At 51.7% G+C, this 16,442-nt stretch overlaps 1 protein-coding gene across 1 annotated transcript in view; it reads left to right on the top strand.

The window, feature by feature from the left end:
• Window positions 1–16,442, top strand: part of COL15A1 (collagen type XV alpha 1 chain) — a gene marked incomplete at both ends in the record, with an annotated part of 112,753 nt that overhangs the window by 55,495 nt on the left and 40,816 nt on the right. Inside the window, 9 exons of the mRNA XM_080708923.1 lie at window positions 376–488; window positions 2,738–2,872; window positions 4,006–4,158; window positions 5,933–6,082; window positions 6,443–6,586; window positions 10,133–10,186; window positions 13,269–13,361; window positions 14,514–14,639; window positions 15,105–15,167. Of these exons, the coding sequence (XP_080565049.1) occupies window positions 376–488; window positions 2,738–2,872; window positions 4,006–4,158; window positions 5,933–6,082; window positions 6,443–6,586; window positions 10,133–10,186; window positions 13,269–13,361; window positions 14,514–14,639; window positions 15,105–15,167 (1,031 nt within the window). The remainder of the gene's footprint in view (window positions 1–375; window positions 489–2,737; window positions 2,873–4,005; window positions 4,159–5,932; window positions 6,083–6,442; window positions 6,587–10,132; window positions 10,187–13,268; window positions 13,362–14,513; window positions 14,640–15,104; window positions 15,168–16,442) is intronic.

Here is a 16,442-nt window from a genome sequence, read left to right as displayed (position 1 = left end):
CATATCAGGGGATGTTCTTGATGTTTTTCTTGCATTAACATACTTAATATTCTCAAAACACTCCTATGAGGTAGGAATTATTATGACATTACGACACTCCCACTTTTGTAGAGGAGAACCTTGAGGTGTAGGTTAAGCAGCCCACCACAGGTCAATTCCTGGAAGGTGGTAAAGCAGGATTGCGGCTGGTAGAGGCTCCAGAGCTCCTGATGGAAACCACCAAGCAGTGTTACCTTGCCTTGTAGTTCTACAACTTGTTTTTCCCCTGTATTATGGCATTATGGACATCTTTCTAAGTTATTAAGTGAAGACTTAACTTATTCTTTTCCAAGACTACAAAATATAGTCATTGATTATGGAATGTTTGTTTCCTAGGGTCTGGTGAGCTCCTGAATGACACACTGGAGGGGGTCCATCCTGAGGATGGCAACCCCGTTCCTGAGATCGGCTCGGGGGATGGAGCCTTCCCTGATGCCACTGAAGACAAGGTCAGTGAATGGTCAAGTTCGTTTGATAAGTCAGTAGTGAACTCCTTTGCTCATTTCAGTGACTTGGGCTTTGTAGAGAACCACGAGAGTTTTAGGTGAACATCATCAAGGTTGCCTCTGTTTCCGCGATATGGAGGAGGCAAGACTCCCAGGCTCCAGGGATGCACTTGGACAGATGAAAGGGATGTGGCCCCTGCTTGTTCTCATAACTGCCTGGCGATCGGAGCCAGGGCCTTGCCATGGTAACCACCTCCCTGCAACTCCATCTGAAGGCCATATCTCACCAGCTATTTGAGACCCCTTCAAGACAGAGTCAGTAATGCAAGTGTGTCTATGCTATTGCTTGGTGATTGGCTTTTACACCAGCGGTATTTGAAATGCTAGACGACACAGAGTACAAAACTAAAGCAAATGTGGTTGTCTTCCAATGACCCCTGCTAAAAACACAATGACAGCTCATTTCCTTCCCTATCCTAGACTGAGAACTCAGATTTTACTAGTCCAGTCTAGGATAATATAAAAATTTGCAAAACAAATACAAATACAGTTTTTCCCCTTGCATATGCAGGCCTGTTACAGACCAGGTATTTGCCGGGGGAGAAAAGCATAGTTAGGGGTTTATTCTCTGTTTTTTATTTCTTTCTCCTCCTCACTGTCCGTGGCCTCCCCCCTCCCTTCTAGCCATTTTTTTTTTTCAGCAGAGTCTGGCCCACCTGGAGGAAAGGGCACAGCTGTACATGGCAAGTCAGATTGCAGTGTGAGCCTTTGGTGTGGGTGACATCTGACCACTGGGATTTTCTCTCGGGGAGCTTGGGGATTCCTCAGAGGTCTTCTTACAGTAGACCTACAACCAAAGTTCCAGTACTGTTCTTTTACTTCTTTCTGGCTTCCATGTCCTCCTGGGTGCCCTGACCCTCTGGGTAGAACTTGGATAGATTTTTCTCATGATGGATTTAGCCAGCTCCCTTTGGAGGGATCATTATCTTGCCTCTCTCCAGTAAAACCAGGTACGTGTCACCCCTATCTTCTCTTCTCCCTTCTCCATTCCTCCTCTCTTCCCATTCTGAATCCAGGTGAGCCCCTAATTTTAGTTTTAGTCTTTTCCTGGAGAGAACCACACACCAGTCCCTCTGTCTCCCAAATTCCAAGGAAATCATATCCAGCTCACCACATGGTTTGTAGTCAGGAGAGGAAAGGTGGAAGAGCGGCACACTGAAAACTCTTTCCAAAGGAGGAGTTTCCTCTCTGTCACTGCCCTGGATAGCGTGAAGAGAGGGATAGTTAAACACTGGTGGAACTGCTGTCCTGTCTCTTGAGCAGGTCCACCTGTGCAGCCCGGCCAAGCCTCTAAGCACGTGGAAGTTACCTGCTGCCTGTACAACCGCGCTTGCCCTTTGGGGCTTTACCTGACCCTGAGTCAGAGAGACACTCAACTGTTATCCAGTGTGTGTGTGTGTGTGTGTGTGTGTGTGTGTGTGTGTGTGTGTTTTATGGGGGTGAGATAGAGAGGATAAGTTTGCAAGGACTTACTATACTATTGGAAAGGGATTCTGAGGATGCATAAATATAGGAAGTGCTCCACTCTGAGAAGTCCTGCATCTGAAAAATAAATGTCTTCAGTCAGCCTAATGTGCTTATTATCCAAAGAAACTATCTCTTTGCAAAAAATAAAAAACTTTGCAAAGTGGAGATATGACATCGCCTCTTTGGTGATGCCAACCGCCAGAGCCGCTCTGTTTCCATTTATTTCCCCACTTGCTGTGTGTGTGTGTGTAATGCCTGTGCATTGCCCAGAGGAAACTGAGTCATGGGGAGAGAGGACAGCGGAGTATGGGGTCTAGAGAGGCTGAGGAGGACAGTGATGCTGCTTGCGCATCTCTGAAGCCCCATCATGGGCAAGACCTGGTCCCTGTGTCTGGGGTGGGACGGGGAAGCCCACGTATCTAGGCAAGAAGTGTGCAGCGCTGGAGCGGGCGGACTCGGGGGGCAGTGATCGCCTGTCACTGCAGGTGCAAACACACTGGAATCAAACACGAGGCAGAACCACAGCAGCCTCTCCTGCCCTGGCTTCTGCGAGTCTGGGACTGGCGTGGGGCCAGGGTGGCCCTAGATGGACATGCGTGAGATAAAGAAGCTATGGAAGCACAGGTTGCTGGAGAGATTCAGGCCATCTATTCCCTCCAGACACAGAGATGCTGAACAGGGCCAAGGGCCAATGACATGGTCTCTCCTGACGTCCTTGTTTCCAGGGCTTAGCAGCAACAGCAACGGGGGAGGCCGAGGTGCCAGGCAACACCACCCAGGAAGCAGAGCTTGGCAGTGCACCCACTGGGAGACCAACCCTGGCCATGTCCACTCAGAACCCTGAGGAAGGGGTCACCTCAGTAAGTACTCAAGTGCATGCTACACCCCACCTGCTCCAGGGAAGGGATCGTTCCGGTGGGAGCAGTGCTTGGCCTTCCTCATCTGTCCGCTAAGTGCAGAATGACAGCCCCGTGGGGCTGAGGCCGAGTGGGCACAGAGTAGGAGGCCGAGGTGTGTGTTGACTCAGTGCACAAATGTTCGCCAAGCATTTGCACCGTGTTGGGCACCGGGCCTCATTTGGGGACAGATGGTAAACAGGGCAACCCGGTTCCTAGAGTCACAGTGGTAAACATTGCAAGAGTCAGAGCCCAGGGTGCTCTGGCAGCACAGAAGAAGGGCCCATGCCCAGTGTCGGGGTGGAGGAGGGGAAGGTGAGCCTGAGGATGAGCAGAGGTGGCCAGGAACATGGGAATGGGGCTGGTTCCCGGGAAGGGGCAGCAGGAGCACAGGAGCTGAAGCAGCGTGCCCATGTGTCACTGTGAGACCGGGAGGGGAGGTGGGCTGTGGAGGCCGCGGAGACCCTGGAGGTCATTGAGTGGGTCCAGCAGAGATGAGAGGCCCAGGAAGAGGTGCAGCCAGATTGGAATTCTAGAAAGACCCCCCAGCTCCCCAATGGAGGGTGGAGGAAAGACAGGGGAGCCAGCTGCCACTGAATTCTAGGCAGGACTCTGGGTAGGTAGGGAGAGCAGTTCTAGGATGTGGGAGGGCTGGAAGCCAGATGGCCTGAGCTAGGGAGAGCGGGAGGCAGGAAGTGGTCAAGTGGTCAAGTGGACAGCTCCTTCCACCAAAAAGCCCTGGAGTCCAAGGACCTGAGTTTCTAATACAAGGATTTCAACACCGATGGAAGCTCTGTGCTCAGGGTTGAGGGTTGGGTGCACAGGTTGGACGGGATTGCTGGAGAGCACTTGTCACTCCAGGGTGAGGGAGGAGCCAGGTGAACAGCACAGGCAGGGTGGCAGCACGGGGACCAGGTTCCCATCCTGATGCCACATGGAGGGCAGTGGTGCCATTCTGGATGTGTACACGCTTTAAAAATGTGGGCTCAGCAGGACACAGGTGCAAGGGGCCAGGGCTGCTGCTCCCTCCAGCCACAGCCCCATGGATCAGGATTGTGGTCCCCTAATGCGGCCCCTCAGGATGTCTTTCTATTTAGGATCCAGGTAATGAAGACATTTTAGCAGCAACAGCAGCAGGGGAGGATGGGGTGCCCATCAGCACTGCTGGGGAAGCAGAGGCCAGCAGCATGCCCACTATGGGGCCAGCCCTCTCCATGCCCACCCAGAACCCCAGGGAGGAGACCACCATGGTAAGCTCTGTGAAATTCTGGGATCAGCCTCTCAGCATGGGTCTCACACCCAGCAAATGCAGAAAAGCCTGCATGAGGAGGCAGCAGCTTTCTGATTAAATGCTCTTTCAGGGCTGAGCTGGCCAGGCCCAGGTGAGCATGTGGCTAAGCCACCCCGGAAGCCAGTGGGCAGGGTGGTCTGTGCGTATGGAAGTGGAAATGGAAATGGAGTTGCAGCAAGCTGTCAGAGCAGGATTAGGGTGCAAGCAGGCCAGGCCCCACAGGGTGGAGGACACGGCCAGGCTTCAGCCACATCTGCCTGCAAGGCAGAGACTGCCTAGCTCTGGAAGGCTGGACGCAGTAGCGCAGGGCAACTCTGTCCTTCTGATGTCCCTGTAACAGATACCCTCAAGTTCTTCACTCAACAGATTCAAATTTAACTCCCCACGCCCACTCCTCCTGCATCCCTACCTCATAGGAACACAGTTCCCAGTTGCCCAATGCAGAATTCTTTTCCCTCTTTCTTACATCCCACACCCCCATTGAGTATGGAGTCTGACTGATTTTGCCTCCTAAGCTCTCCAGCACTTCTGTCCTCCAGAAGGGGGCCCCGACAGTACTGCACATGTCCAGCCCAGGTGATTCCCCAGGCCCCTCTTTGGCCTCTCTGTCCTCTTCCAATGCCTCTCTGGCTATCAGCCCTCTGCTTGGAAGCTTCTCCTTGCCCTGACCTGTGGAGCAGCTTCAGGAGGAGCCTTGCAGGATCTGGCTGGCCAGCCTGGCTGACTACATCTCATCCATTGCTCCAGCCTCGGCGCCCCAGGGACCTCATACACCCCCCCCCCCATTCAGTGTCTTGAGCAACGGTTTTGACACTCACCTTGCAGCCTTCTGTGACCTAGGGGCCAGCTCTCTGCCAGCAACCCTCCTTCTCTCCACTCTTGTATGTCCTTCAGAATGCATCTCAAACCCTGCTTCCTCAGAGGGCCTTCCTCCTCTCTAGAAGGCAGTAGGCATTGCAGTTGATAATGACCATGATCACTGGTCCATGCCTGGTTTCCTAGGAGAATGTAAGCTCATGAGGACATAGATTGCTGCTTCCGGTTCATGGGCAGGCTTCACTGCTGATAAATGGCAGGCAACCTCCATGCAAGTGCACGCAGGGGTGGCCAGGCCAGCGCAGATCAACTCCCCTGCCTCGAGGCCGTCCACACACCCACTCCCTGGTCTGTGTCATGCTGGTCGGGCAGTGTTCCAGCTCTGGTCTGACATCCAGGCAGGCAGACTGCTCTCAGGACCTGCAATGACTGGTGACAGAGCTTCCCAGGCCACTTGGCCATTACATGAACTATTTCGGTGGACAAGGTGGTCTTCTCCTTCTTCCTCTCCCCTTTCTTCTCTTCTCTTCTTTCAAAACAAGTTCCTGTGACAAGGTGAGAAAACCAGGGATCAGGTCCCAGTTCCACCAAGTCTCAGCTTAATAGAAACTAGAATTTCTCTAGCAGAACTGTTTGCAAATAGAAGGTGTACCTGTAGAGGTGGTGAGCTCCCCATTCCTAGACACATGCAAACTAAGACCAGATAAGCACTTGGCAGAGATGTGCTAGAGGCATTCTGGGGGCTGGTTGGGGATGCCCAGAGAGGAATATTCTGTGAGCCCAGGCTCAGTTCTCTATGAGCAAAGGGAAGGGACCTTAAGGTGATGCCAACACTTCCCTCCCACAGCCACCTGTATACCTGCTGAACAAGGGGCATGGGTCACATGGCACGATCCCTCATGCCAGTTTTATTCTAGGGTCCCAAAGGTGAAGAAGACTTAACCACAGCCATAGCTGCATCAGAAGTGTCTCTGGGCATGTTTGAAGAAGAGGAAGCCAGCGGGACCCCCACTGATGGCCTTGCCACCCTCGCATCCACAGTGGCCCTGGGGCAAGTGACCACTGCGGTAAGTGTCCTCTAGTATCCTCTCTGGATCTTGAGGGATAGAGGTCAACATCCTGAGACAGGAGCAGTTGACATTCCCCAAAGAAGCGCATGCAGGAGTCAGCGAGGCTATGAAGTGTCTGAGGCTGTCAGAATGTGATGCCAGAGCATGACAGAGGTCAAGCATTGGGTTTTGTCCCAAGTTTTTCAGAGACCAGTGGTCTAGAGACAGAAGGAGGTACCAGGGCCCCGAATCCTTATTGAGAGTGCAGATTTCTCTAGGCAGGTGCAAACCTGTGCCTCTGTGAGTAGAGGTTAAAACTGAACCAGCACCACAGGAACTGTTGCCAGGATGCCCGCAGCCGCGTGGTTTCCTTTACAGGCACCTGGTGATGAAGAAGACCAGGCAGCAGCTGCGACAGTGGAGCCCCTTGTCACAACTGAGGAGGAGGCGTCTGGAGATGCTCTCCCTGACGGGCTGCCACTCCCCACGCCCACCGCAGTTCCTGAGAGAGGAGTCACCCCGGTAAGTGGCAGCGGGTGTGCAGACCTGGCAGGGCCAGCCCCTGGCCTCTGCAGAGGTGGGTTCTCCTTTTGGTTTGTGTGTTTGGGCATCTGAGGGCCTTCCAATTGGGGACATGCAAGGAAAATGCATCCTGGGGAGGGAAAGGCAAGAAGTAAAAACTGAGAGGCCTAGGCTGGGGTCCCCAAATTGCTCTTTTTAGTTGAAATGAGACCTTTCCAGCAGGTGGCACTGAGGGCAGTGCATAAGCTGACTGGGAGACTCCACAGGGACGGGAGCTGGAAGCATCATCCCTTCCAGCACTTTCTAGACCTGTCTAGACTCTGGGCTGCTGCTGTGTGAAGTTAGTGAATTCTTTAGTTTCTCTGAGCCTGCTTTCCTGGATGCGAAACGGGGTGCCTGTGAGGTCAGTCAGCATGTTCAGAACCTACCATACCTGCACATGAGGTTGTCACCACTTAGGATGCTATCTTTGTCTTTTAGAAACAGAAAACTCAGAGCTGGCCCTCAGTTTGAGCTTATGCGAATCACTTTATGTTCTTCAAAGGTGAATGCATCTTTAGAGGAAAATCCCCACTGCTGACCAGCTTGAGCAAGGCAGCTTCCCAAGCAAGCCGGGTGCACACTCTGAGAGCCACGACTCGGAGTCCAGGGCTGCCCCGTGAGCTGGGGGCTGCAGGGGCAGGGCAGGGGAGCCAACTGAGAGAGTCCACAGTACCCTTCCCCGTGCATCTTTGCCAGTGGCCCTTCCCACCATGCTGCCGCCTCTTCATAGCCAGAGTGCCCCCCTCCCATGCTGACTCCCAAGTTCCTGGACACATGTCTCTGGACCCTTGGTTCTGACACCTGGGGACTGAGAAGACTACGACCTCCTCCTGTCCCCCAGGAACCCACAGTTGAGGGAGGAAGTAAGCCACTGGGTGACATTGATGGAGCAACCTGCTCCATGATTATCTGATCCTAGTCGCATGGCAGCCTCCAGCATGAGGTGCAGGATCTCATTCCAGGAGAAGAAGGGGACAACTAGTGGGGTAAAGGTACCTGCTGCCATTGCAGGCTTCTGAGAGGCAGTGCTGGGGTTCACTGAGTGCCCCCTGGCCTGCGTAGCTCCTGCTCTCAACACGTGTCCCCATCCGTGGTGGAGAGGTGCTCTATGGAGGCCCAGGAGGAAAGGCCCTCGGGCCTCCTCGGCATCACTGATAAAGGAGGAAGGAGAGCAACAGCTCTGGGTTTAACCCAGTTGTACATTAGACACACCTGGGCAGCTTATAGCGCTATACAGTCTGGGTCCAGTGCTGGAGTCAGGGAGTGAGACAAGGCTGGGCAGGGCCCCAGGGGATGATCGCTGGCGCTGGTGCCAGGAGCTGGGAGCAGCCCAGTGGGCTGTGCTACTGCACCCCTGCCCCTGCACATGGTGACTCTCTAACAATGTCCCCTGCCCTTCTGCCCCTCACCCCGGCCTGTGCAAACCTAGGTTCAGCTCCCCTGAGCAGGCCACCTCAGGACAGGACAAGGGGGTTCTCCTTTAACTTGTGTGTAGGGGTGTGTGTGTGTGTGTGTGTGTGTGTGTCTTTATCTGGTCTACCTCCTACCACCATCTTTTGGAAGAGTAAGGAAAAGGCTGGAGTATTTTTTAAAATCCCATAGAACTTGTAAATAATACAGTGTATATTTTTCATTGATTGATCTAGGACCTTATTTTATTTTGTTTTGTTATAGCCACAATGTTATTATCCATCTAATAAAATTAACAATGGTTCCTTTGCTTTCTGTAATACCCCGGTTGTTTTAAAAAGTGTCTTTCTCCAGTTAGTTCCACTGAATCAGAACAATGTCTACACATTGCATGTGGTTAGTGTGTCTCTTGGTGTCTTAAACTCTGATCATCTCCTAACTTTCTTTTTCTTTTTGCCACTGATTTCTTGATTTGTACTGGTGCCCTTGTGTTTTCTGCTTTGAGAAATGCCTGCAAAACCAGCCATGCTGGTGGGAAGCTGCGGGCCCACTAATTCTGGGAAACTCTTTGTTCACATGTATTAAAAAAAAAAACTGCCTATTAACAACCAGGAAATAACCACCATGAAACTGAGACCAGAATTTCTTTTTTGGGAACCTATTCTAATGGTGATAGTCTAATATGTAAAGAAGGCTTTGTTTACAAGGGCATTAATCTCAATTTGGCCCATAATAGAGAAGAATCAGGCATGATTAAATTAACCAACAATAGAGGATAACTGGATTAAGATATAGTCAAATAACGGAGCACTGCATAGTTATTAACATTATTCTTATTAGTATTTAATGATGGGAGAAATGCTTACCAGACTGTGTTAAGTGAAAGAAGCTGGTTATCAACTCAAGTATATTGTGCGGTCCTAAGTATTTAAGAAGATACACATGCAGAAACTCTGCAAGGAAACTCTGCCCTCTCTAAATGTTAGCAGTTGTTGCCTAGAAGTGGGGGAAGTATGGGAGGTTGCTAGGTTCTTAATGCCCTGTGGAGTCTTCCACCCAAAGGTTTATGGTTTTTATAATTGAGGTTTTTTGAAAGCTCTAAGAAAAAGGGAGTCGAAGGGCGGGGGTGGAGAAGAGAGAAAAAAAGGAACTGAAGAAGCTAGATCCCCACTGGGCATATGTTAGCATCTTGCAATGAATTGAAATGGATGCTCCGATTCCCGGTCCGATAGTTTGAAAGCACAGTAAAGACAGTCAAGAGGGTACCCCCTTTGGAATACGTTTAGGATCACTTTGAATCTCAGAGTCACCACAGGAGACTTAGCTTCATGAGTGAGAGACAGCATCTAAGCCTAACTGCCACACATCCATTGAATATGCTCACCTCTCCCTATCTCGATTTATTCATGAATAAGACAGGGATCATAATCATGGTGCCCACCTCTTAATTTGTTGTAAGGATTAAGCGAGTTAATACATGGAAAGCTTTGTCTAGCACACAGTACATGCTCAACAAATTAGCCACATATATTTATTTTGCAGATGGAGCCCAGACAGGGATAGGACTTTTCTCAGTGTCACATGGTTCCCAGGGTCAATTAGGGACAATGGCCTTGGCCTCTGGACTTTCTGCCCTGGTGTTATATACTGTCAACCGTTGCCATCTGATGCCAGGAGCGGAGTTGGTTAGCAAAGCCCACGGTGGTCGAAATGAAGTCATTCCTTTTCTAAGTACTGAATATACATTTGAATCTTTTAGGAGAAAATAGGATAACATTACCCTTAAAATGAACTACTATATTTGAAAGTCTGTGTTGCACAACAGTAGCAAAAAATGAGACTGGCTATCAGGTCTGGGTGACTCCAAATGCCACTGACTTCCCTGTAGGGAAGGAACTGAACTCCTGTGATCTGCCCTGAGCAAAGGACGCGGCAGCGGCCATGGCCTCTCTGTGGACTCGCCAACTCCAGCCCAGCAGGAGGCCCTGGAGCATGCCCAGCTCACTGGCCAGGGCCAGGAATGTCCACAGAGCTCAGCGGCTTCATGTCCCAAGGACACTGTAATCAAGTTTTAACCAAATATTTCTGATTTAGGCTCAACGAGTCCATGAAGGAATGGAAGGACAGACTGGGCCTAAAGGAGAAGAGGTTTGTGCTGAGATGGCTCTCAGGACCCTCTGGGCCCCGACCACAGTGTGCACTTAACTCAGTCATGCCAACCACAGGAACAGTTCTGGCTGGCCCTTTCTTGCCAGCTGGTGATGTTGGCCTGTCCCTTGACCTCCATGGGCCTAGGTGTTCCCTGTTTAAGGAAGGGTCCTTCAGATGCACGTGTTCTGAGCTCTGCCCCAGTCTTCTTCCTGGGAAGGTGTTGAGGGAACAAGAGTTTGCAAGGACCATGGCCCTGGCTTTGCCTCTGCATGCGTGGAGAGTCTCTGGAGAGTTCTCTACCACATCCTCACCTTTCAGTTTTTTCATCTGTGAAGTGGGGGTAGATATACCATTATCCCTAGGGGCCATAGCCAGGATGAAGGGAGGTGATGTTTATGGAAATGCTGTTTGATGTCAGTCATTGCAGAAGGACAACAAGTTTCTCTCATTGAGACCATAAACTATTCCAAGAGGAGGCAGTACAGTGGCCCTGGCCTGGGATCCCCAAAGGTGCTGCTCAGAGAGCCTGCCCAGCTGCAGGCAGCAACTTGGCTGCCTCTGGGGTCCTTCCCATTTCCACCATGGCCTGGCCCTCCGTCTCTGCTCGGCTGCCTTGGGCTTTGTGAAGGTGGTCTTTGGAAAATAGCACCTGAGCCCTGGAGCCTGGAATCTGCCCACTGAGGCGTAGAAAAGGAGGCCTCTGTCCTCCTTTCTCTCTACCTCTGGCCACCTCTGTACAGTTCAGAGGACAGCAGGGCTCTGGAGGTCTCTGAGAGGGAGATGTCACAGCACCTATATTTTGGGATTTCCCTGTCAATGTTTCCATTCTCCTTTTGGTCACTGAGTCATTCTGTTACCTTGTCAGGGCAGCCATTTCTTTGGACCTTTTGATAGTCAACATCTCCTAGGGTTCAGGTGCATTTCCTAAACTCTAGCCCTGTGCCAGAAGCTGGGATCTGGAGTTGACCAAGGCCAGGGTCCTGGAAAGGCAGACTTGTGAACAATAAAGACCCCAAAAGTGGCAGGGGCTGGTGGGGAGGCAGGGAGGTAGAACAGGCTTTAGGGGAGGCTAAGCTGAGCTGGAGACCAGGGCTCTAGCAGGGCCCAGATCAGTGTGGGAGAGACCTGCGTGGCAGGGGTCTCTAGCGCATGTCCACATCATCAGCCCTTTCCACCATACCCCCTTACACTAGTGTGCGCAAAGGGCTCCTGAGCTCTGAGGGGTGTAGGGTGCTCCCCTGGGCTGCCCCTGCAAAGGCACTGCCCCTCTTTACCTCGTGTTATCTGGATCTTAAAGATGAGGGTAGTCCCTATGTGTGAGAAGGGGGCAGCCAGGTTTGGTGTCATACACCTGTAATCCCAGTACTTGGGAGGCTGAGACAGGAGGATCTCAGGTTCACAGCCAGCCTCAGCAACTTAGTGAGGCCCTCCACAACTTAGCGAGCCCCTGCTTCAAAATAAACAATAATAGACCGAGCGTGGTGGAGCATGTTTGTAATCCCCGCACTTGGAAGGTGGAGACAGGAGGATCACGCAGGTTCAAAGCCAGCCTGGCTGGCTTAAGAGACCATGTTTCAAAATAAAAATATAAAAAATAGGTGTCTGGGAGTGTAGCCCGGAGGTAGAAGGGTTTCCAGGAACCCCAGTACCACCAAAAAATTAAAATAAATAACCAATAATATAGGGCAGGGGGTATAGCTAAGGGATAGAATGCCCCTGATTCCAATCTTCAGTACCACACACACACACACACACAAGGGAGAGAACAGTCAGATGGGCACCTTGCTCTGCTTCCTGTATCCCTGGGTCTGCTCAACCCACAGTGAGATTTGCATCCAGTCTTGTCACACACACGGTGTGCGGTAATAGCAACAGGCTGTGGTTCTCCTAGTGACCCCTGTAGTGCCTTCCAGTCAGGCCTCAGGGCTTTCTGCCTCTGCTAGGACCCTGCAGAGCACTCAGTGTCACAATGTATTGCTATCTGGTGAATACCCTGCATATGTCTAGGAATGGGGTGCTCACCACCTCTCTAGGCAGTCCTTCAATTTGCAGACAGTTCTGCTAGTGAAGTTCTAATTTCTGTTCATCGGAGACTTGGTGGAACCAGGACCTGATCCCTGGTTTTCTCACCTTGTCACAAGAGCTTTATTTGCCCGAAGGTCCCTCCAGCTCAGTGCTCCAAACTGGACTCCTCGCCCTGCCCCTCACCTTTTATTCTCCCTGGTTCCCCATCTTTGACAGTGGCACCCCACTTATCTGAACACCAAGAGAGGAACCAGGAAACATCCTCGAGGGGTCCTCTCCCTGGCCCTCCACACTCAGGCTGTCCCCAAGTGTCCCTGGCTCTAGCCAGGGAGTGTTTCTTTTTCCCTAAGATGAGACAGCAGCCTCCTCATAGGTCTCCCTGCCTCCATGACCACCTCCCACTTCCCACCCACACACCCAACACCATGACTCCCGTACCCCGCTCTAACGCAAACCCAACTCTTCCCTGAGAAATTTCAGTGGTGCTGAGTGCACGAACCATTCAGTAATTGAAGGAGCCCTGCCTGGCTCCTGTCTTTAGGAATTCAGGCCTAGGAGAGTATTTTGGAAATTTCCTTTGCTTCTGTGGAGGAATTTGGTGACATCGCCAAAGTGCATCCGTTGTTTTCTCCACGCCAGCTCTTGCTCTGACCTCTAGACGCACAGGGAGCCTTGGGGTTGGGGCTGTACTTCAGGAGCCCCTGGTCTAGCAGGGCTGATGGACACCTGAGCAGCAAGATTCAAGCCAGCTGCTTCTGACTCCAAACTGAGGCCTTGGCAGAGGCCGGTGAGGTCAGAGGAGGCAGAGATGGACGCCCCTGAAGAAGAGTAGGCCTCAGGGGGAGGCAGCCATGGCCCTGGGAGGCCCAGTGGGGCTTTGAAAGGCAGGAAAGGAGTCTGAAAGCTGGCCTCGTGGATGGACAGCAGGAGAGGCCAGAGGGAAGCTGGCGTCAGGAGTTACAGGGCTTTAGAATGTGGGAAAACTCGAGGTGACACGGTTGTCCTTGGGGACTGGCTGTGGAATTCAGGCTGTGAGACTGTCTTCTCTCTACAGATGGGGACAGAGGCTGAGGGCTCTGGCCTTGGATTGGGCCTGGATGTCGGCTCTGGCTCTGGGGACCTGGTGGGCAGCGAGGAGCTGTTAAGAGTGAGTGTGAAGGGTGACCGGCCTGGACCTGGGGTTCGGGACCAAATTCAAAATGAGCCAGGAGGGAGGAGTGGACTGGGGGCTGAGGGGATCGATAAGACCAGACTGGCCACCATGGGGGTCTGTTGGTGGTGAGTTCATGGGGTCTCATTTTACGTTTTCTTTACTTTTTTATATGTTTGCAAATTTCGATCTGTTTCATTTTAAGTGGGTTTGAGCTTGTGTTTATGATCAGAGCCTCCTCTCCTCCACTTTCCTCCTTTCCCTGGCAGCCTTATCCGTGGGCTGCTCCATGGCTCATTTGCCCGCTGACCTCGGCCTCCTCAGTTGGCTCCTGATTCCCTTATCTTGCTCTGTGTTCGCAAAACAAACCCCGGCCTCTTCTGTCTGGACAGCATCCCACGCCTTGACTTGCAGGCCCTTCTTGAAATCCTCCCTTTCCTAATTTCCAGACTTCTTTCTCCCTCCTCGGCACCTGTTGTACCCTTGGCCTCTTGCCAAGGCGGGGTCCCACCAGCCTCTAAGTGGCCCCCAAGGAGGTGCCTCCCTTCTTTGCCTGAGGCTGCTGCCTCTGTCCCAGGGCCTCGATCTTGTCTCCAGCCCTCCCTCTGAGCCCCTGTGCTGACTCCAATCAGAAGCTCCTCTTGGCTACCCACCTCCTCCCCCCCATGACCAGAGCTGAAAGTTCTCTGCTTATAGCAGATAAATGGAACCAAAGCCAGGGGGAGCTTCTGGGGACCTTCCAGGCTGGTGGGATCAGCCAGCCCCATGAAAGGGTAGAGTACCCCTCAGGAAGATTCGAGGACAAGACCAAACAACAGGCACTACTGACCTCATGGTTAACCAGAAAACTAAATTAGCCAGAGGTCCTAATTGGGTCTTGACTGTACACACCATCTAGGAGACAGCATGCTGTAATGGGTGTGGAAAGCCCTAGGTTCAACAAATCCCAGCTCTTCTATGTATTAGCTGTGTATGTGGAGGGTGTCTTTGAGTCAAATTCTCTCTGGCCTCCCTTTCCTTCTGCCGGTTGCAAACACCAATGCCTCCTTACAGGGTTGTTATGTGGAATGAAGACAATTAAGAACACGTGTGTGCATGCATATTTATCCTCCCCTTACTGGTCCTGACAGAGTTCCTTGTGTTTTCTAGGGTCCGCCAGGCCCTCCGGGTCCACCTGGCTTGCCTGGGATTCCTGGGAAGCCAGGAACTGATGTTTATATGGGACCCCCTGGCTCTCCTGGAGAGGACGGAGCCGCCGGTGAACCTGGGCTCCCGGTGAGCAACTGAAGCTCCCTCCCCATCTTTGTGGCCACAGGGCTTGCTTTAGCCAGGGGAAGGGTGTACAGATTGCAGACTCCAGCGATCACTGGCTAGAGCCTGAGAGAGAACAGCCAGCTAATGTTTGTAAGCCAAGTCCTCATGTGAATCATTGCTGAGACCCTGGAGAAGCAGCATCAGGAACTCACCACACATGGGTTTCCTGCTTTATCGTCACTCGAGCAGAACCCTGGAACTACGGGTCCTGAGCAGGTCTAGGGTGGGTAGAGACCATCTAGTTGGAACCTGCTCCCAATATCAGTCTCCAAGGGGAGGAAACGTGACCGGAGAGTGGAGGCTGCCTTGGCCCTGCCTTGAGACCCTGGGCTCGCCGTCCTCCACACTCTGCTCTCCTTCCAGGAAGAGTTTGTGTATGATTTTTAGCAGAAATGTTGTGGACTGATTGTCACTGGTGTTCCCCAGGGCCCCGAGGGACAGCCTGGACCTGACGGAGCTGCCGGCCTTCCAGGGATGAAAGGGGAGAAGGTAAGGGCCGCCACCAGAGCCCACTCTATGACCCCCAGCCCTGACCCTGCCTCTTTGATGGATTCTCTGTCATTCCCGCTGGTCTCTCTGCAGGATGCCCCCATCTGGAGATCCCTCCTCCTTTCCTTCCCTCCCTGCCACCTCTGGTTGGTTGCCAGGCTGACTTCAATTCTCTTTCCTCCCTGATCAGACATTCTGCTCTGCAGGACCACACAGTGGCATGGCTTCACCACTGGGGCCCCAGTTCATCCTCCCTCACAGCCCTATCTGCCTTCCCCAGCAGGCCCTCACCCAGGACTTTCTAGTCCACTGAGAAAATACCAATGGCTCTCTGCAGGACAATGCCCCATAGACCTTCCCAATCCATACCCTTGATCTAGCTCCTCACCCAGCCTGGCAGCCAGAAGCCTGCTGAAACTGCCGGGACCACGCCTCTTCACCAGCCTCCCAGCCCCTGCATGGTTCCCTCCCCGTGTGTTTCCTTTTCTCATCCTCCAAGGCCCAGCTCAGATTCAGCGGCCCTCTTTTATGCTAAGGAGATACATTCTAAGATCCTCACTGGATGCATAGATAGTACCAAGCCCTATACTATGTCTTTCCCTGTACATACGTACCTATGATAAAGTCTGTTTTATAAATTCAGCACAGTAGGCGATTAACAACAACCAATAATAGGACAATTATAACACTATACTATAATAAGATTGACAGCATCCCTGCTCTTGCATTTTGCCATTATTAAGTAAAATAAGGGTTAATTGACCCAGAACTGCGATGTCTTGATAGTTGATCTGATAACCAGAGTGGCTATTAAATAACTAATGGGCGGGTAGTGTATACAGCATGTATATGCTGGACAAAGGAATGATTTACATCTTGGGCAGGAGGGAGCTGGGCAGCGCAAGTTTTCATAATGCTGCTCAGAATGGTGTGCAATCTAAAATTTGTGAATTGTTTATTTCTGGAATTTTCACTTTAATATTTCCAGACCATGGCTGAGTGGATAACCGAAACTGCAGATAGTGAAATTGGATAAAGGGGGACTATGAAATATCCTCTGGACACTTTCCTAACTCTGTGAGAAGAAAAATCCCCCCTTCTTCCACTTCCCATTAGCTATATATATATATATATTTTTTTTTTTTGGTGGGTGGTACTGGGGTTCCTGGAAACCCTTCTACCTCCGGGCTATACTCCTAGACACCTATTTTTTATATTTTTATTTGGAAACGGGTCTCAAGCCAGCAAGGCTGGCTTCGAACCTGTGCGATCCTT

The sequence above is a fragment of the Muscardinus avellanarius genome, assembly GCF_963383645.1.
Source record: "Muscardinus avellanarius genome assembly, chromosome: 13".
Taxonomy (NCBI): Eukaryota; Metazoa; Chordata; class Mammalia; order Rodentia; family Gliridae; genus Muscardinus; species Muscardinus avellanarius.
Note: the sequence above shows the minus strand (reverse complement) of the source record. Positions and strands in the feature narration are given on the sequence as shown.